This window comes from Ochotona princeps, chromosome 13 (genome assembly GCF_030435755.1).
Source record: "Ochotona princeps isolate mOchPri1 chromosome 13, mOchPri1.hap1, whole genome shotgun sequence".
Classification (NCBI taxonomy): domain Eukaryota; kingdom Metazoa; phylum Chordata; class Mammalia; order Lagomorpha; family Ochotonidae; genus Ochotona; species Ochotona princeps.
The window spans coordinates 47210970-47232452 of record NC_080844.1 but is presented as its reverse complement, the minus strand read 5'-3'; the positions used below and the strand labels follow the sequence as shown (position 1 = coordinate 47232452).

General features: G+C 45.8%; 1 protein-coding gene across 2 annotated transcripts in view; it reads left to right on the top strand.

Annotated features, from left to right (window-relative positions):
- The window catches only part of ARMH3 (armadillo like helical domain containing 3), a 184813-nt gene that overhangs the window by 1087 nt on the left and 162243 nt on the right, over positions 1-21483 (top strand). For both annotated transcript variants that reach the window (XM_058671845.1, XM_058671846.1), the window contains exons 2-5: positions 7713-7824; positions 17186-17298; positions 19037-19093; positions 19201-19347. In XM_058671845.1, coding sequence (XP_058527828.1) covers positions 17197-17298; positions 19037-19093; positions 19201-19347 — 306 coding nt within the window. In that variant the 5' untranslated portion in view covers positions 7713-7824; positions 17186-17196. The remainder of the gene's footprint in view (positions 1-7712; positions 7825-17185; positions 17299-19036; positions 19094-19200; positions 19348-21483) is intronic.

The following is a 21483-nucleotide window of genomic DNA, read 5'->3' as shown; positions in this document are numbered from 1 at the left end:
CCCTGTTTGTGGCCTGGAAAAGCAGTTGAGGATGGCCCAAGCCCTTGGGATGCTGCACCTACCTGGGAGACCTGGAAGAAGCTCCTGGCTCCTGGCTTCGGATCAGTTCAGCTCTGACTGTTGCAGCCATCTGAGGAATGACCTAGTGAATGGAAGATCTTTTTCTCTATCTCCCCTTCTCTCTGTAAATCTGATCTACCTTTCCAAGAAAAAAATATATTTTTAAAAAAGTAAACAAATTTGAAAACTCCCAAAGCAGTTGTAAACATTTGCAGTTTTGGAGTACATAAAAATAGGGAGAAATGAGCAAATAGCAAGTTGAGCCAGGAGATGTGGAAGAGAACTGTTTATTCAACACATTTTAAAAATATATCTATTTAGGGCCCGGCGCAGTGGCCTAGCAGCTAAAGTCCTCGCCTTGAACGCCCCGGGATCCCATATGGGCGCCGGTTCTAATCCCGGCAGCTCCACTTCCCATCCAGCTCCCTGCTTGTGGCCTGGGAAAGTGGTTGAGGACGGCCCAATGCTTTGGGACCCTGCACCCGTGTGGGAGAGACCCGGAAGAGGTTCCTGGTTCCCGGCTTCGGATCGGCACAGCACTGGCCGTTGCGGCTCACTTTGGGAGTGAGTCATCGGATGGAAGATCTTCCTCTCTGCCTCTCCTCCTCTCTGTATATCTGACTTTGTAATAAACCGAATAAATCTTTAAAAAAATATATATCTATTTAGTTTTACTTGAAAGACAGATTTGCGGAGAGAAGGAGACTGAGAGAAAGGAGAAAGACATCTCCAACTTGTTGGTTTACTCCTCAAATGGCCGCAACAGCCAGAGTTGAGCCAATCCAAAAACGGGAGTCAGGAGATTTTTTTTCAGGTCTCTCCTGTGGGTGCAGGATCGCAAGCACTTGAACCATTCTTCATTGCTCTCCCGGATCATAAACGGGGGGCTGGATCAGAAGTGAGCAGCGGGGACTAGAAGCAGTGCTCATATGGGGTGCTGGCATTGTGGGTGGAGGATTAGCCTGTTTAGTCAGCATGCCAGCCCCTTAGCACACTTTTCTTACGCAATTAGTGTGAAACTGTAGGTCAGAAACATGAATAGCCCTCCTCAAGAGCATCAAAGAGATACTTGAGTGAACTAGTATAGTGCTTTGTGTTACGATCCAAGTAATCTGTATATTGTGTGGGAGAAGTATGCCTGGGAGAGGCAGACACATTTTAGCAGCGCGGGGATACTTGAGTTGGGTATTGAAGGCTGAGCAGGAGCTTGCACAAGTTAAAAAGGCATTCTAATCACGGCAGCATTCTCTGGCATGGTAAAAATGTGAGGGGAAAAAAGAACATGATGAAGGCTGGTACTGTGGCTTACCAGAGGTAAAGCTGCCACCTGCGATGCTAGCATGTCAAGTGGATTCCGATTCAAATCCAGGCTGCTCCACTTTCCATTCTGTTTCCTGCTAATGCTCCTGAGAAAGTGGTGGAGGATAGCCCAAATCTTTGGGTTCCTATTCCCATGTGGAATGCTGAAAGTTCCTGACTTCAGTCTGACAAAGCCCTGACCATGTGGTCACATGCAGAATGAACCAATGGATAGAAGATCTCTCTCTGTGACTTTCAAAAAAAAAAAGTGTGTATTTAATTTGTATATTTAAATATGTGAATTTATTTTTATTGGAAAGTCAGATTTACAGAGAGAAGAAGAGACACAGAATAAATTCTATCTGCTGGCTCACTCTGCTAGTGGCTACAGTGGCTGGAGCTGTGCCAATCCAAAGCTAGGGGCAAGGAGCTTCTTGCAGGTCTCCCAGTGTGGTGCAGGATCCCAAGGCTTTGTTCCATCCTCGACTGCTTTCCCAGGCCACAAACAGGGCGCTGGATGGGAAGTGGAGCAGCTGGGATACTGAAACTGGTATTCATATGGAATCCCAGTAGATGTGAGGACTTAGCTACTAGGCCACTGTGACTAGCCTTAAAATGAATATTAAAAAATATATAAGTCATGATGTTCAAGTGTTACAAATTTGGCCGTAATAGTCTCTGTGATTAGGAAATTGCCTGAGACTGAATGGAGAAGTAGGAACTATTAAAGTCTTTCTTAAGGAGTGGCAGAAGTATGGGTTGAAGTCGTGAAACATGAGGCTGCCAGGCAATTAGAACTGCAGTTGGTTGAAGGCCTGGATAAGATGTGATGAGAACAGAGAGGAGGAGAATTTTTTTTTAAGTATTATTTTTCTTGGAAAAGGAGATTTACGGAGAGAAGGGGAGATCTTGCATCTGCCAGTTGACTTCTTAAGTGACCAAAATGGCTGGAGCTTAGTGCATCATATCCAGGAGCTTCCCCTGGGACTCCCACTCGAGTGCAGGGTCCTAAGGCTTTGGACTGCCCTCTACTGCTTTCCCAGGCCACCAGCAGAGAGCAGGATGGAAAGTTGAGCAGCTGGGATGTGAACCAAGTGTTTGGAGGTGGAGAATTAGCGATTTGAGCCAGTGTGCTGGTTCTGGGAGTAGGTATTTAAAGTACATCAGCTCGGCCCGGTGCGGTGACCTAGTAGCTGAAGTCCTCGCCTTGAACATGCTAGGATCCCATGTGGGCGCCGGTTCTAGTCCCGGCTGCTCCACTTCCCATCCAGCTCCCTGCTTATGGCCTGGAAAAGCAGTTGAGGACAGCCCAAAGTCTTGGGACCCTGCACCTGCATGGGACACCCAGAAGAGCTCCTGGTTCCTGGCTTCGGATTGGCACAGCACCAGCTGTTGTGGTCATTTGGAGAGTGAGTCAACAGATGGAAGATCTTCCTCTCTGTCTCTTCTCTTCTCTATATATCTGCCTTTCCAATAAAAATAAAATAAATCTTTAATTAAAGAAAAACAAATACAAAGTAAAGTGCATCAGCTGCAACAGTTTTGCAAATGTTTAAGAAGAGAGTAGGCTGGGCCTGACGCAGTAGCCTAGTAGCTAAAGTCCTTGCCTTGCACGTGCAGGGTTCCCATATCGGTGCTGGTTCTAAACCTGGGAGCTCCACGTCCCATCTACCTCTCTGCTTTTGACCTGGCAAGACAGTCATGGGTGACCCCAAATGTTGAGACCCTGCACTCATGTGGGAGACCCAGAAGGGGCCCTGGGTTTCTGGCTTCGGATTGGTACAGCTCCAGTGGTTGCTTGGGTTGTGAATCAACAGGTGGAAGATCTTTGTCTCTCCTTCTCTCTGTATATCTTACTTTCCAATAAAAATAAAATAAAATCTTAAAAAAATATAAATAGAGAAGAGTGGGCTAAGATTTATTATTCAGGAGATTGGAGTTTTCCTGACCAGGATGTGGGTTAGAAAAAGTAGGGCAGATTTTGAAAGATTGGGTGACTGTGGAAGGATATAGGGTCGATAGTCTGGTAGGCAGAGATCAAGTTCCCTGTGGGATGTACAGATGGAGTAGCAGGTCACAGTGGAAGTGATGGGGCCTGATGAACTTAGTGCCTTGGCAGTCGGTTAGAGCAAGTGGCAGCATAGATGAAAATATCCTGAGAAAAATTTTTGCTCTGTTATACAGAATAATCAAAATATGCATTTCTGCTTACTAGTGAACATCTCAAGGCAGGGCCCGTAACATCATTTTTGGACCCTTTTTATTTTTCACAGTGTTAGTGTTGTAGAACCTGCCTAAATGGGAGTTATTAAACTAGCAGGACACCAATTTATCTTGCATGGTTGCAGTTATCTTTTGGGGAACCCTTGTCTTATACTTTCATTTTTACACCTAGGTGGTGTTCCTGAAGCTTGCATGGTTTGACAAGAGAGGAAACGAGAAGGTATGAGGGACGAGGACGACATGCTGCGTGAGGAAGGCAGTGGTTTGAGCAGGAGGTGAACAGGGCCCATTGTCAGGTGGCTTTTGCTTGAGGAGAAGCGTGTTTGGCAATGAGTTTTCATTCTTGGCGATGTCAGGAAAATGGGATTTTTCCATGAAGATTTCCTAGAATCTTGTAATGTCGAGTTGGTGGTTCCCGTTTCTGAAGGGGCGAATGTGTGTTGCATGTGATTGGAAACCTGAGGTGATGGTGTTTGTGTAAACCTCTTACCTACATTAGTAGTTTGTGAAATTAGACAGGCAGTTTTGCTAGGTCTGGGCTGAACTCTTATCTCTGAAGTTCATCATCTGTGCTAGCATATACTGACTGATAACCCAGGGATTGGGAAATTTGTGGGGTTTTGCCACTTGTTGCTAGTCTTTGGAAAATCCATGTGTTACTTCCACTTTGAAGTGTAGGGTCGGGGTGGGCAGTTGGGGCAGCGGTTAGGATGTTATCTGGGATACCTGTGTTCAGGCGCTGAGAACAGAGCCAGGTCTCTAAGGCAGAACCTTGGCGTGTTAGGTATGACTGTTTACCACCCCTAGTGGGAGGCTGTGCTCTGAAAACAAGGAGGAATGGCTGATGAATTTCATCTGTAGATCAAAGAAGGAAAGTGATGGGACCAGGGCACTGTAGTCTGCCCTGGAGCTGTCCATGAAGGGGGTTCCGAGAGGGGACTTCAGGGATGCAGGCCACACTCTGTTTCCGTTGTGGAGATAGTTAAAGACTCAGCATGACTAGCAGGAAGGATGCGTTAAAGTGGACGGGGGTTCTATGCTGGTGTCAGAGCTGCTCTGTGGGATAGGACTGGGGGATTCTCAGGATTCCGTGTGGGACAGTAGGATGAGCTCCATCACGTGAGCTGTGTGCCCAGGGCTTTCTGAAAGGAACATTTATCACCAGAAAAAATGGTAGCATATTTGCTTTAGAAATGAAGAATTGGTAGAAAAACCCTGCTTCTTCTAGATGTTTAGAGTGTTGATGTTTACCTGTCGGGAGTGTGAGAGAGTTTTGCAAAAATATTTAGCTAATGGGAAACTTCTGCCTAAAGATTTTTGTTTCTGAAACCTTTGTATCTAGGTAACTGTAGGAGAGTTAGGAGGAGTTTTGGAGAGTCAGAGTAGGAGGCCATTTCTGGCTTGGGAGGAATTTGTTGCCTCATTTTAGGTATTGGGTGAGTGGCTCTTGGCCAAATATAATACGTAGCTCAGCCACACTCCCAAGCAGAGAACTGCGTAAGATCTTCATCTCTTTCCCTAAGCATTGTGTATTTGGTAGTGATCTTCCTTTAAAGATGGACAGGTGGGGTTTCAGATCCTGGAGGGATGGGAGGCCAGGGATGAGTTCATGTAGGGAATAGGAGATTTGGGAAACAGAGCTGCTCTAGTGTCTTTGGTAAAATCCATCAAACTTTCTTTCATCATCTCAATATTCTCTCTGTCTGGATGCTCCTTTCCTTTCAAAACCTGGTTAAAAACTTGTATGGGCATTAGAATTATGTGGGCCGTAGCTTTTCAAGCCCCTCACTATTGGTAGATTCCCCTGACAATTTTTTTTGTTGTTGTGGGGGCTGTTCTGTACTTTGGAGGGTGCTGAGTAGCGTCTTTGGCCGGCACTCAGTAGATACCGGTAGTGCTTCCATTAAGTGTTCCCTGGGAGGCAAAATAACCAAGTGGAGAACGCTGACCTGGGGTGATGGTTGAAAGCCTCAACCCCTAGTCTTTTTTTTTTTTTAAGATTTATTTATATTTATTGGGAAGTCAGATTTACAGAGAGGAGAGATGGAAAGATCTTCTATCCGCTGGTTCACTCCCCAAGCGACCGCAGTGGCCAGAGTGCACCAATCCGAAGCCAGGAGCTCGGAGCTCGTCCAGGCTTCCACACAGGTGCAGGGTCTCAAGGCTTTGGGCCATCTTCAACTGCTTTCCCAGGCCACAGGCAGGGAGCTGGATGGGAAGTGGAGCATCTATCTGGGATATGAACCGGTGCCCATATGGAATCGTGGTGCATGCAAGGCGAGGACTTTATCCACTAGGCTACCGCACTGGGCTCAACCTCTAGTCTTTACTGTCAGATGTCTGCTTCAGTTGTGGGGTTGGAGGCCTAGGAATCTCCATTATTACAAGATACCCTCGGAGTGTGTGATCACAGCTTTGCAGTGGTAAAGCATAGTCTCTCCTAAGCTGAGAGCGGTGTGGTAATGTGTTTGAGTTGGTCTACATTTCATCGTTCCAAGTTTTGGTATGCAGTTGCTCTCGAGAACCTATAATATGTATATACTTAATATATATAAGTGTAATATGCCTATAATTTGCCTGTAGTATGTATATACTTAATATATATATTTTGAGATTTTATTTTTATTAGAAAGTCAGATTTACAGAGAAAGGAAGAGACAAAGATCTTTTGTTTGCTGGTTTATTCCCTAAGTGGTTGCATTACCAGAGCTGAGCCAATCTGAAGCCAGGAGCCACAAGCTTCTTCCAGGTCTCCCACATGGGTGCAGGGTCCCAAAGCTTTGGGCCGTCCTCTACTGCTTTCCCAGGCCACAAGCAGGGAGTTGGATGAGAATGAAGCAGCTGGGACAGAAACTGGTGCCCAAATGGAATCCCGGTGTATGCAAGGTGAGGATTTAGCCACCAGGCCACGCATCGGGCCTCCCAGAGTACCTATTAGTCTTAATTATGATAGTATCATTTACATCCTCTAGTTGATTTCATTGTTTTCTAAACTTTAAAAAAATTGCAACGTGGATATGTCTGTCAACTTGACAGATTTTTCCTGTTTCCCTTCCATTTTTTGTAAATAAACATTTTTTTTAGAAGATTTTATTATTATTGGAAAGCCGGATATACAGAGAGGAGGATCTTCCATCCGATGTTTCACTCCCCAAGTGAGCCGCAACGGGCCGGTACGCGCCAATCCGATGCCGGGACCAGGAACCTCTTCCGGGTCTCCCACGCGGGTGCAGGGTCCCAATGCATTGGGCCGTCCTCGACTGCTTTCCCAGGCCACAAGCAGGGAGCTGGATGGGAAGTGGAGCTGCCGGGATTAGAACCGGCGCCCATATGGGATCCTGGGGCTTTCAAGGCGAGGACTTTTAGCCGCTAGGCCACGCCGCCGGGCCCATAAATATACATTTTTAAAGATTTATTTATTTTTACTGGAAAGGCGGATATACAGAGAGGAGAGTCAGAGGAAGATCTTCTGTCTGATGGTTCACTGCCCAAGTGAGCTCAACGGCTGGAGCTGAGCCAATCCGAAGCCAAGAGCCTGCAGTCGTTTCCTGGTCTCCCGCATGGGTGCAGGGTCCCAAGGCTTTGGGCCATCCTCAACTGCTTTTCCAGGCTACAAGCAGGGAGCTGGATGGGACGTGGGACTGCCGGAATAGAACCGGCATCCAAATGGAATCCCTGTGCGTGCCAGACGAGGTCTTTAGGGACTAGGTTACTGTGCCGGGCCCAAGATTTATCTGTTTTGTTTTGTTTTGTTTGTAATTGGAAAGTCAGATATACAGAGAGGAAGATTTTCTGTCTGCCGATTCACTCCCCAAGTGTTTGCAACAGCTGGAGCTGAGCTGATCTGGAGCCAGGAGCCAGAAGCTGCTTCCTGGTCTCCCAAGCCAGTGCAGGGTCCCAAGGCTTTGGGCCATCCTTGACTGCTTTCCCAGGCCACAAGCCGGGAGTGGGTTGGGAAGCGGGGCCCCTAGGAGACGAGCCAGTTCCCATATGGTATCCTCGTGCCTGCAGCATGAGGACTTTAGCCAGTAGGCTACCATGCTGGGCCACTTCCATATTTGTTTTTTCACCTTTCCGTGCCTTTGTCTAACCCTCTGTTTCACTTTTCCATTATCTGTCTTCATATGTAGATACTTACATCAGGCAGTTGTCTTCTGCTTTCTGCTGTGATACCTTCACCCACAGACAAGCTGAAGTGACGCAACTCAAGATCCGTGGACACCCTGCAGGCTGTTCAACGAGGTCAGTGGATATGTAGTTCCTGCTCACTCACCTGGTATTTCTTCACTGTGTCTTTGCAGGTCCTCATCCTTGTTTGTGTAGATTACCCTACTTTTGGTTAGTCCTTTACTCTTTTTTTTTTTTTTTTAAGATTTACTTATGTAGTTATTTTTATTTGAAAGGCAGTGTTACAGAGAGAGAAGAAACGGAGAGAGGGATCTTTTGTCTGCTAGTTCCTTTCCCAAATGGCAGCAATGGATGGATATTAGCCAGTCTGAAGCCAGGAACCAGGAGCATCTTCTGGATTGTCAGTGTGGGTGCAGGAACCCAAGTATTTGAACTGTCTTCCTCTGCTTTCCCAGGTTGTTAACATGGAGCTTGGTCAAAAGTGGAGTAGCTGCAACTCAAACCGGCACCCAGATGGCATGCTGGCATTGCAAGCAGTGGATTAACCTCTTATGCCATGGCACCAGCCCCCAGTCCTCTACTTAAAAAAAAATTACATATTAAAAAAAAAAGACTTAATCATTTTTCTCTGAAAGTCATATTTTTAAAGATTTATTTATTTTTGTTACAAAGTCAGATATACAGGGAGGAGGAGAGACAGAGAGGAAGATCTTCCGTCCGATGATTCACTCCCCAACTGAGCACCACGGCCGGTGCTGCGCTGATCCACAGGCAGGATCCAGGAACTTCCTCCAGGTCTCCCACATGGATGCAGGTCCCAAAGCATTGGGTCGTCCTTGACTGCTTTCCCAGGCCACAGGCAGGGAGCTGAATGGGAAGTGGAGCTGCTGGGATCAGAACCAGTGCCCATATGGGATCCCGGGGTGTTCAAGGTGAGGACCTTAGCTGCTAGGCCACGCCGCCAGGCCCGAAATAAATAAATCTTTTTTTTTTTTTTAAAGATTTATTATTTTTATTACAAAGTCAGATATACAGAGAGAGGAGGAGAGACAGAGAGGAAGATCTTCTGTCCGATGATTCACTCCCCAAGTGAGCCACAACGGGCCGGTGCTGTGTTGATCCAAAGCCGGGAACCTGGAACCTCTTTCGGGTCTCCCACGCAGGTGCAGGGTCCCAATGCATTGGGCCGTCCTCGACTGCCTTCCCAGGCCACAAGCAGGGAGCTGGAAGGGAAGTGGAGCATCTGGAATATGAACTGGTGCCCGTAGGGAATCCTCGTGCATACAGGATGAGAGCTTAAGCCACTAGGCTCCAGGCTGGGCCCAGGTATATTTATTATTATTTGAAAGGCAGATCAGATTTACAGAGAAGGAGAGACAAACAGAAATACCTTCCATCTGGTTTGCTCTCAAGTGGCCACAAAGTCTGGAGCTGAGCTGATCTAAATCCAGGAGCCGGGAGTTCTTCTGGGTCTTCCACACAGGTGCAAAATGATCTTCCATCTACTGGTTTACTCCCCAAGTGGCTGCAGTAACCAGAGCTGAGCCAATCTGAAGCCAGGAACCCGGAGCTGCTTTTGGATCTCCCACAAGGGCACAGGGTCCCAAGGCTTTGGGCAGTCCTGCACTGCTTTCCCAGGCCATTATCAGGGAGCTGAGTGGGAAGTGCAGCTGCTGGGACATGAACCATCGCACATATGGGATCCCAGCATGTACAAGGTGAGGATTTAGCCATTGAGCCAAAGTGCCAGGCCCACACTGTAGTGTTTTTGAGTCTGCCTCAGTCTACTTGGTTATCAGTCCATTATCATTGTGACTGTATAACCCAGGGCTGTTAAATCTGGAAGCGCACAGAAAATTGTCTTGTGATTTCTTTTTACACATTGGCAAACTGAGGAACAGAGAATTCAGAGAGTATGTGTATAGAGCCAATGTATAAGGGTTGGTACTACTAAACTCTGAGATTGATGTGTAGCTTGAGAAATTAGATTGAGTTTCTATGCAACTGATTTTCCAGTGCTAGATTTGCCAGGCACTGTGTGGGAACTAAATAAAATAATGAACATTAGTTATATGTAATAATTTTCTTTACATATTGGGCATTGAATGAATTTGGCTTCAGTTTTTAAATAAGTTTTAATTTTTCACGATGTACTTCAATAGGCTCGGGGATTTGCCTTTACACCCTCCCCATACGCACTCCCCCGCCACTGTTTTCCCTTATGATATTGCATTGGTTTAGTGCTTCAACAACAGTCACAAGTTCATCATTCTGCTGTATAAGTATCATGACATTGTAGGTATAGAAAATGGTAGAAAGTCCAGCGTCCAGTTGTCATGATATATTTAACGCCTTCATTGGGAGCCCATCTTTTATAGAAAGCAGAGTTGCATGTTGCAGTGTATCTTCACTTCTCAGTATGCTCGTCTCCGTTATACAGTTCTTCTATATGAACATATGTATTTGGCTTTAGTTTTTTTTTTTAATTTTTTTTTGTTTGTTTTAATTGGAAAGTCAGATATACAGAGAGGAGGAGAGACAGAGAGGAAGATCTTCCGTCTGATGATTCACTCCCCAAGCGGCCGCAACGACTGGAGCTGAGCCAATCTGAAGCTAGGAGCCTCTTCCGGGTCTCCCATGTGGGTGCAGGGTCCCAAAGCTTTGGGCCGTCCTCGACTGCTTTCCCAGGCCACAAGCAGGGAGCTGGATGGGAAGTGGGGCAGCCAGGATTAGAACCAGCGCCCATTTGGGATCCCCAGGCGCGTGCAAGGCGAGGACCTTAACCACTACCCCATCGCGCCAGGCCCGCTTTAGTTTTTTTTTTTTTAAAGATTTATTTATTTTTATTGGAAAGGCAGATATACAGAGAGGAGGAGAGACAGAGAGGAAGATCTTCCATCCGATGTTTCACTCCCCAAGTGGCTGTAACTGCTGGAACTGATCCGAAGCCAGGAGCCAGGAGCTTCTTCTGGGTCTCCCACATGGGTGCAGGGTCCCAAGGCTTTGGGCTGTCCTCGACTGCTATCCCAGGCCACAAGCAGGGATCTGGATGGGAAGTGGAGCTGCCGGGATTAGAACCGGCATTTACATGGGATCCTTGAGCATGCAAGGCGAGGACTTTAACCATTAAGCTATCGTTCTGGGCCCTAGTTACTTCATCCTTAATGGATACAAAGTAATGTGCATTTAAGAAAACATGTTGGGCACAGCACTGTAGCCTAGTGGCTAAAGTCCTCTCCTTGCACGCCTGGGATTCTGTATGAGTGCCGGTTCGTTTTCCAGCTGCTCCACTTCCCATCTAACTCCCTGCTTGACGAGGATAGCTGAAAGTCTTGGGACTGTGCACCCATACGGGAGACCCAGAAGAAACTCCTGATTCCTGTCTTCAGATCGGCACAGCTCTGGCCGTTGCAGCTACTCTGCTAGTGAACCAGCAGATGGAAGATCTTCCTCTGTGTCTCTCCTCTCTGTAAATCTGTCTTTCCAATAAAAACAAATCTTAAAAAAAAAAAAAAAAGAACCCGTATAGCTAGATTGCTTTAAGATCCAAATCTTTAAAAGTTGCTTGATCGAGTACGTGTTGTGTTCCAGCATGTCATACTGCTGCAGGGGATGCCTGCTTCCGTTGTGGAATGCTTGGTTTGAGTTCTGGATACTCTGCTTTGTGTGTACCTTCCTTTTATTGTGCACCCCAGGAGGCAGCATGATTTCTCAAGTTCTGGGCCCTTGCCACTCAATGGGAGACCCAGATCGAATTTCTGACTCCTGGCTTGGACTTGGTCCCATCCTGGCTGTTACAGAGATTTGGGAAGTAAACTAGCGGTTGAAGATTACCCTCTGTTGTTCTCCTAGTAAAATGAATAGGTGAAAACAGAAAGTGGTTTAGGACTTGAATTGTTCAAAGAGAATTTTCACTCCTGGTCATGGGGCCAGCAGTTGCTGAAATTTAGAAATAGAAGCTCCATTGATTCACTTTTTAATTGAAGGCATTTGAAGCCACATTTAAGCTTGATAATGGGTGAAGTTAGTATGGAAAGTTCGCCTTAAATCATAGTCTAGTCCAGACCTTTTATTCTATTTGTGAAGAAACTGAGCAGCGCAGTGTCCCTGCAGTGCTTGTGGTTGGGAGTCCTAGGTTCTAGTCTCAGCTCTTGCGATTCCATGTGTGTCTGGCAGCCGCTTGGGTCGTTTGTGCCTGTTCTCTATAGTGGGGCAGGTTGTAGAAGCGGGAAAAAGTACTGGGCGATGTGAACCTAGTGTTACACACTGATGTACTGAAGTTTACACTCTGTCAACTGGACACTTTGCTTTTTTTTTGTAAGACTTTTTTTTTTTTTAAATTTAAAAGGCAAAGTTAGAGAAGGAAAGACAGAGAGAGAGGTTTTCCATCCACTAATTGACTCCTCAGATGGCCACAGCTACCAGAGCTGCGTTGATCTGAACCTGGGAGCCAGGAGCTTCTTCTGGATCTCCCACATGGGTGTACAGGGGTCCAGGGCTTTGGAGCATCATCTTTGCTTTCCCAGGCTGTAAGGAGTGAGCTGGGTGGGAAACAGAAAAGCTGTGGCACGAACTGGCACCCCAGTGGGATGCTTTCACTGAAGGTGAAAGTCTAGCCTACTACTCCACGGTACTGACTCCAACTTTACTTCCTTTTTTCTTTTTTTCAAAGATTTTTATTCATTTTTATTACAAAGTCAGATATACAGAGAGGAGGAGAGACAGAGAGGAAGATCTGTCTGATGATTCACTCCCCAAGTGAGCTCAACAGCCAGTGCTGTGCCGATCTGAAGCCAGGAGCCAGGAACTTTCCTTTGGGTCTCCGATGCTGGTGCAGGGTCCCAAGGCTTTGGGCTGTCCTCGACTGCTATCCCAGGCCTCAAGCAGGGATCTGGATGGGAAGCGGGGCTGCTGGGACTAGAACCAGCACCCTTATGGGATCCTGGCGCGCTCAAGGCGAGGACTTTAGCTGCTCGGCCATTGCGCCGGGCCCTTTACTTCCTTTGTTAAGAACAATTTTTATGTTTCATTTGAAAGGCAAACATACACACAGGGAAAGAGAGAAAGTCTTCGTTGCTGATTTACTCTCCAGATGTCTGCAATAGCCAGGACTGGACCAGGCTTAGAGAGCCAGAAACTGAATTCTCACATCTTAGGTGGATGGCAAGGGCCCAAGAACTTGAACCTTGACCTGTTCCCCTCCGAGATGTGCCCATTAGTAGGAAGCTGGCTCATAAGCGGAAGAGCTAGGACTCGGTCCAGGCAGTCTGAGCTCACCTGAATTGCACAGTCAGAGCCTGCCCTGATACTTTACTTTAAAATTCAGAGAGACTGGTTTAATTACTGAATTCCTGAGGAAAACTTGTGTCGTTTCTCCCCTTCCTCTGGGTCCTTGAAACTCTCTTGTACCTCTTGGACAGAGTGCTGGTGAGAGGTAGAGACTCGAGGCAGCTTGGGCAATTCTACTTGTCAGCTGATGACAAAGAGTAACGAGTTGAGGCCCTTGCCTGAATTTTCCTCTACTCCAGATGGAAGGAGAGCGATGAAAATAATTTAGTTTCTTTGGAAATTTAGTAGTTTGGATTGGAATTGTTTTCTCTCTCCTCCTATTCCCTGTTTATTAGAAAGTATTGATTCTGAAGTGGAGAAAGTGTATTTATGAGACTTTGGGTGCACATTGATTAGCTATAACCCAATTATAAATCCTCTGAGGGGGTTGTTCGTAAACATGTGCTTTTCATGGAATGTGTGACTCCCATTGTTTCTACCGATCAGCTGATTGAAGCCAATCACATATCTGTATTGCCTCAGGTTAGAATTGCTGTTCCCTTTGATAGCTCAGCTGGTAGAGCGGAGGAAGACTGTAGAATTGCATTGCTTCGGATTTGTTTTAGTAGGGTCCTCTTGATTTTCAATTTATTTTCCACAGATAAGGACATTTTCCTCTTGACAATCTATTTAAGAGACACAGAAATGTTTTGAATGGAGGCTTGTAATTCATGCTTTAAAGCAAAGTCATGATCAATATAATGTAAGTTACTCCAAAAGAGTCTTCCCTGTTTTTGTTATGATTTGTTTGTTCCTTTTTTTTTTTTTTTTTTTAAGACCATAGTAAAATTTAAGGGCACAATGAGAGCTCATGGAGGTAGGTCTTTTTTTTTTTTTTTAAAGATTTATGTATTTTTTTTGCAAAGTTAGATACACAGAGAGGAGGAGAGACAGAGAGGAAGATCTTCCGTCTGATGATTCACTCCCCAAGTGAGCTCAACGGCTGGTCTGCACCATTATGAACCCAGGAGCCAGGAATCCTCCAGGTCTCCCATGCGGGTGCAATATCCCAAGGCTTTGGGCCGTCCTCAACTGCTTTCCCAGGCCACAAGCAGGGAGCTGGATGGAAAGTGGAGCTGTGGGGATTAGAACCGGTGCCCAAATGTGATCCTGGTGTATGCAAGGCGAGAACTTGAGCCGCTAGGCCACTGCGCCGGGCCCTGGAGGTAGGTCTTAACTAAAGTTCTAGACTAAACTTAGGAAAATTCAGGTATTTCCTTTCTCCCCTCCCTATTTCAGAACCAGTGACCCAACAACAAATGCTGAGCGTTTACATGAACCCCACACTTACAGAACAAGTGGAAGATGTCATCAGTGTGCTTGCTGTCTAGCAGAGGAAATTTTTTGTGCTTTGATATTTACTCAAAGATGCATGCTTTTTGGCTACAAGTTAGAGGAGCTATTGCATTAGAGAGTCTGTGATACTGGGTGTATCTCTAAATTAAGCACAACTTTGATTTGAAAGAGAGTATGTATTTTCCAAAAATCATTGGACAAAAATTTGTTTTGAATGTCTCTGGAAGTAAAATAAGCTTATCCAAAATCCATTGCTTCCCCCTCACCCTTTGTAAGATTTATTTTATTTATTTGAAAGGCAGAGTTAGATAGAAAGGGAATGAGGGATGGCCCGGCGGCGTGGCCTAGCGGCTAAAGTCCTCTCCTTGAAAGCCCCGGGATCCCATATGGGCGCCGGTTCTAATCCCGGCAGCTCCACTTCCCATCCAGCTCCCTGCTTGTGGCCTGGGAAAGCAGGAGAGGACGGCCCAAAGCTTTGGGACCCTGCACCCGCGTGGGAGACCCGAAAGAGGTTCCTGGTTCCCGGCTTCGGATCGGCGCGTACCGGCCCATTGCGGCTCACTTGGAGAGTGAAACATCGGATGGAAGATCTTCCTCTCTGTATCTCCTCCTCTCTGTATATCCGGCTTTCCAATAATAATAAAATCTTTTTTTAAAAAAAAAAAAAAAAGAAAGGGAATGAGGGAGGGAGAGAGAAAAGGAGAGTAGCAGAAAGAGATAACTTTCTTTCCCACTGGTTTATTTCCACAATGGCTACAGTGGCCTAGGGGTACTCCATCTTAGTCTCCTGGGTGTGTTTCAGGGGCCCAAGTACATGGACCATCTTCCATTGCTTTCCCAGGGAGCTGGATTGGAATTGGAGTGGTCAGGATTCAAACTGGTACCAATATGGGATGCTATCATCATAGGCTGTAGCTTTACCTGCTCTTTCACAGTGATAGTATTGGGGTGGGTGGTATGTGTGTGTGTGCGTGCATGTCTCAATTATGTTTCAGAACTGCAGGTTAGGTTGAAGAAAGAGAGAAACTTAATGATAGGAATAATCTGAGAGGTGAGAAAATATGTATAAATTCATAGTGGATTCCTGTGGAGTTTCAAGTTAAATGAAAATTTGAAACTATGTTACCTAAGATAGGGACGTTTGAGCATGATTCATGGAATTGTTTCTGTAAAGAATTAAGAAAAATCCTGAAGTTTGATCTGTAGTAATGTTACAAGTATATACAGTTATATTTGAAAACAGCAATTTATATTCAGTTATTTTAAAGTAGAATTTAACTTTAGGGTGCTTCACTGCTATTTTCTGCCCTGAGTCTCTTTCCAGAAGAATTGCAGTCAAGTGCAGCGTGATTTATAAGGCAGTGAAGGCCAAGTAGTTTGTGGTGACGAGGACCTGCTTACTTTGGGAAAATCAATGGGCCACATCAGTCTGCAGTACACTTCTTGCCTTAATGGTCCTCGGCTCGATCAATATTTGAAATTGAACTTCACCATCTGTCTGCGGGCAGTGTGTGCTCAGCAGCCTGCCTTCCTGCCTTCCATCAGCCTCAACTATACGGCCAGGCCCATTACTGATGGAGCTAGTTACATGTTCCTGCTTGGTTTTGGATCTGCTTTAAGCCTTGCCCACTGGCACATTTCTAAAGGATGTAAAATGTGTTGTGCTGTTAGCCTGGTGATGATTTAAACCTTCATGTTACCAGGTCAGCGGAGGAATCTTGACAGATGTACAAGATCTACGGCTTGGTTCTTTATCATTTCTTCTTGCTGGAAGAATTTCCTGTTGAGAAATGTTTCATTTGACTTTCCAGCATCTTGGAGAGCGTTCTGATAGTGACTGAGGTTTTCTTTCTTTCTTGGAGACTTTTTTTTCTGAGCTTTTTTTTTTTTTGTAAAGATTTATTCATTTTTTTTTTTTTTAATTACAGCCAGATAAACACAGAGGAGGAGAGACAGAGAGGAAGATCTTCCGTCCGATGATTCACTCCCAAAGTGAGCCGCAGCGGGCCGGTGCGCGCCAATCCGATGCCGGGAACCAGGAACCTCTTCTGGGTCTCCCACGCGGGTGCAGTGTCCCAATGCATTGGGCCATCCTCAACTGCTTTCCCAGGCCACAAGCAGGGAGCTGGATGGGAAGTGGAGCTGCCGGGATTAGAACCAGCTCCCATATGGGATCCCGGGGCGTTCAAGGTGAGGACTTTAGCCGCTATGCCATGCCACTGGGCCCTTTTCTGAGCTTTTTTAAGTTCACTCTAAAATTGAGAGAAAGACACAGAGAAATCACAGTGTACATCCATAATATCCCCCATTAACAGTCCCCTCCGGGCTCAGCGTGGTGACCTAGTGGCGAAAGGTCCTTGCGTTGAACACGCCAGGATCCCATATGGGTGTCGGCTCTAATCCTGGAAGCCCCACTTCCTATCCAGCTCCCTGCTTGTGGCCTGGGAAAGCAGTCGAGGACGGCCTAAAGCATTGGCACCCTGCACCCACGTGGCAGACCTGGAAGAGGTTCCAGGCTCCTGGCTTCAGATTGGCGCAGCTCCGGTTGTTGCAGTTACTTGGGGAGTGAATCAACAGTCAGAAGATCTTCCTCTCTTTCTCTTCTCCTTTCTATATATATCTGAATTTGCGATAAAAATAAGTAAATCTTAAAAAAAAAAGTCCCCCCTCCACAGTGGTATTTGTTATAATTGATGAACCTGTATTTGCGCACACCTTGAGTTCCTGGTTAACATTCAGATTCATGCCTGGTATGCTATCATGTGGGTCTGGGCATATGATATGTATCTATCATTATAGTATGGCATGGGAGTCTTTTCACTGCTGTAAAATGTGGCTTTTCTTCTCCCAGATCCTCTGACTATGGCACAGGTGGAGAAACGGGGAGGTTTGCTCCGGAAGTCTTCTGCATCCAAGAAACCCCTGAAGGAGAAAGTAGTGTTGATGTATGATGAGATCTTCACGGTAAGGCCCTGAGCCCCGGTATAGTACACAGCTTGACTCCTAGTGTCCTGATGAGGAGTCACCTTACCTCTGCCTGCCACCTAACTCTCAAATTCTTACTCTTAGCTTTGCCACAATAACTCAGAATAACTAATATAATCAACTAAAATACCTTGCTGTTGGTACATTGGTTAGTTTTCTATATAATGAAATACGTGAGGCCAGTTATTTAGAAATAAAAATGTTTATTTATACCTTTTAGAATGATTATTTATGTTTATTTATAATGATTTATTTATTTTTATTGGAAAGGCAGATTTCCAAAGAGAGAGTAGGAGAGACAGAAAGAAGGCTTTTCTGTCTGCTGCTTCACTCCCCAAATGACTGTAATGGCCAGAGCTGAGTCGATCCAAAGCCAGGAGCCCTGCAAGAGCTTATTCCTGATCTCCCACTTGGCCTCATGAACTTGGGCCATCCTCCACCGTTTCCCCAGGTCTTAAGCTGGGAGCTGGATGGGAAATGGAATAGCCGGGACATGAACCGGTACCCATATGAGTTGCTAGTGCTTGGAGGTGAAGAATTAGCAAATCCCCAACTGTTCCCATTTGGGTTTAGTAAACCAGTTGATGGAAGACCTCTGTTTTTTCCCTTTTTTTTTTTTTTTTAAAGATTTATTCACTTTATTACAAAGTCAGATATAAAGAGAGGAGGAGATACAGAGAGGAAGATCTTCCATCCGATGTTTCACTCCCCAAGTGAGCCGCAATGGCTGGTGCGCGCCGATCCGAAGCCGGGAACCAGGAACCTCTTCGGGTCTCCCATGCGGGTGCAGGGTCCCAATGCATTGGGCCGCCCTCTCCTGCTTTCCCAGGCCACAAGCAGGGAGCTGGATGGGAAGTGGAGCTGCCGGGATTAGAACCGGCGCCCGTATGGGATCCTGGGGCTTTCAAGGTGAGGACTTTAGCCGCTAGGCCACTGCGCCGGGCCCTCCGTTTTTTTTCTGTATCTCTGCTTTTCAAATATGTTAATTATGGTACTGAATAATTAGTACCATAATTTTTTCTACCTTTTTCATTAAGAACAGAGCATATTAAAGCTCTGTTTCAATAACATAATGCTCCATTTCTGGTACCATGGTGTAATAGGCTAAGCCTCTGCCTGCAGCTCCAGTATTCCATATGGGTGCTGGTTTGAGTCCTGGCTGCCTCATTTCTTATCTGGCTTGGGAAAGCAGCAGAGGATGGCCCAAGTCCTTTTGCCCCTGCACCCATGTGAAAGACAGGGAAGTGACTGGCTCCTGGTTTTGGATCAGCCCAGTTCTGACCATTGCAGTCATTTAAGTGGGGATGAACCAGTGGATGGCATCTTTCTCTGTCTCCCCTCCTTTTTGTAAAATCAGCTTTTCAATATAATAAAATAAATAAATCTTTTAAAAACAAAATTTTCAAATAAATAAAATTGCATTTTTTCAAATAAGAATAAATAAATTTTAAAGCTCCATTTAAAAATAATCCATAAAGAAAAACAAAAAAGCGCTGTTATGCAGAAGCCCACGAGGGAGGGCAAGTCGAGGGATAGGTTGAAATTGTCCAGAAGTCTGGTGTGAAAACCACTGCCGTGTTCCTTAGATGGTCTCGGTCCTGCACTGGTGTGAGTCGTTAAACTCAGCACTTCTGAAGTTAACATTGACAGGTAACTTTAATTCAGTGTAGTGTTCTAAGTGCTTTTGGGAAAGTAAGTGCTTATTATCTGGTTTCAGATGGAAGACCCCAGCCAGTTCAGCCCTCGGTTTTGGGAGGAGCTTTTCCTCATGAAAGTAAGTCCTCGTGGCGTCTGTGGGTTCTCCTGGTATGTAGGAAGCCTTCCCTGTGTCCTTGTCGCTAAAATCAAATCACACCCAGGCCGTCCTCATTTCCTTGGCAGGTGAACCTGGAATACCTCGAAGGCAAGCTGGAATCTCTTGATGGTGAGGAATTAATGAAGATCAAGGACAATGTGAATTGCTTATTTCAACACTGCATCCAAGCTCTGGGAGAGGAGCATCCAATTCGAGTTGTCAATGCCTTGCAGGTATGAGGTTGGAGCCCCTGGGATCTTGTTTCATAGGAAAAAAAGTTAATATATGTTGTAATCTTAAGTACTTGGACTTGCTGTTTTTTTTTTTCTTTTAATTCTTGTAAGTAATCAGATATCTCTGGCATGTTTGTTTAGCCTCTTGTGTAAACAAGTTGACACAGCTATAATCTTGTCCATTTGTATAATTTGATCCAATTCCAAGGCTGATTGTGTGACAGAACTCTAGTTGTTAACTTCTGGAAAGGAAGAGGTAGAAAGAAATGTGAGGCAAGGATTGTTATCCTACAGCAAAAATTAGGAGAGATTCTAATACTGTAGTATCTTGCTAGATCAGAAGTGCTTTCATTTTTTTTTTAAGATTTATATATTTGGAAATCAAGCTGAGAAGAGAGAGGGAGAGGAAGGAAGATACTCTTCAGACCTGGCACAGTAGCCTAGTGGCTAAATTCTTGCCTTGTGTAGGTGCGGGGATCCCATATGGTTGCTGGTTCTAATCCTGGCAGCCCCGCTTCCCAGTTGAGGACAGCCCAAGGCGTTGGAACCCTGCAGTTGAATGGGAGATCGGGAAGAAGCTCTGGGCTCCTGGCTTTGGATCGGCTCAGCTCCAGCTATTGCAGCCACTTGGGGAGTGAACCAGTGAATGAAAGATATTTCTCTCCTGTTCTCTGTATATCTGACTTTCCAATAAAAAGAAAATATATTTTTTAAAAGATTTATTTATTTTTATTGCAAAGTCAGATATACGGAGAGGAGGAGGGGCAGGAAGATCTTCCGTCTGGTGATTCACTCCCCAAGTAACCATAATGGTTGGTGCTGAGTTGATCCAAAGCCAGGAACCCAGAGTCTCTTCTGGTTCTCCAACGTGGGTGCAGGGTCCCAATGCTTTGGGCCATCCTCAACTGCTTTCCCAGGCCACAAGCAGGGAGCTGGATGGGAAGTGGGGCTGCTCGGATTAGAACTGGCGCCCATATGGGATCCTGGCATTTTCAAGACCAGGACTGTAGCCGCTAGGCAACCATGCCGAGCCCAAAAAGAAAATGAATTGTGAAAAAAAAAATAATAAGATACTTTCCATGTGTTGGTTCACTCCCCAGATGGCTGCAATGGCTGAGGTTCAAGCCTCATAGGTGGTAGGGTCTCATGCTTTGGGGCATCATCTTCTTTCCCAGTGCTTTAGAGAGCTGCATCGGAAGCTGGGTCAGCTTGAATCCCTGCTGCAGTTGGATGTTGGTATTAGAGGTGGTAGCTTAACTGGCTGTTCCACAACACTGGCCCCAGTTCAAGGTTTTTTCTTTTTTTTTTTTTTAATTTTACTTTTAATATTTTTACATAGTTGAGAGAAATGCATGCCCATGTGGGCCTCTGATTAGGGTGGGGAGCGTCAGGTATGGAGGAAGGTGAGTGGGACACATGTTTCATTCTTTTTTTTTCTTTTTTTTTTAAAGATTTATTCATTTTATTACAAAGTCGGATATACAGAGGAGGAGAGACAGAGAGGAAGATCTTCCATCCGATGATTCACTCCCCAAGTGAGCCGCAACGGGCCGATGCGCGCCGATCCGATGCCGGGAACCAGGAACCTCTTCCAAGTCTCCCACATGGGTGCAGTGTCCCAATGCATTGGGCCGTCCTCAACTACTTTCCCAGGCCACAAGCAGGGAGCTGGATGGGAAGTGGAGCTGCCGGGATTAGAACTGGCGCCCATATGGGATCCCGGCACGTTCAAGGCGAGGACTTTAGCCGCTAGGCCACGCCGCCGGGCCCCATTCTTTTTTTTTCCCTCCTGTGTCTACAGAGTAGAAAAGGGAGAGGGACACTCCTTGCTGTCAAGCTACATCGGCCCCTGAGGGCGGGGGACAATCCTTGGGTGATGCCTCAGGCTCCCTGTGGGGAAGTTTGCTCTGTTGGTGTCGACTAGAGTGGTTTTAACTAATCAGAGCTTCCTATTCTGAGGTTTCAGTAGGTCCCTGAATCACTAAAATAAATTACAGGCAATATTTTATGTGCTTGCTTTATTTACCCCTCTGGAGAGAGGGCTTGTATCAGCTCCTCAGAGAAGACCTAAGACTCATTGTCCATTTGGTGAGTGAAAAAGTGAATGGAAGAATATCTCTCTCTCTCATTCCAAAC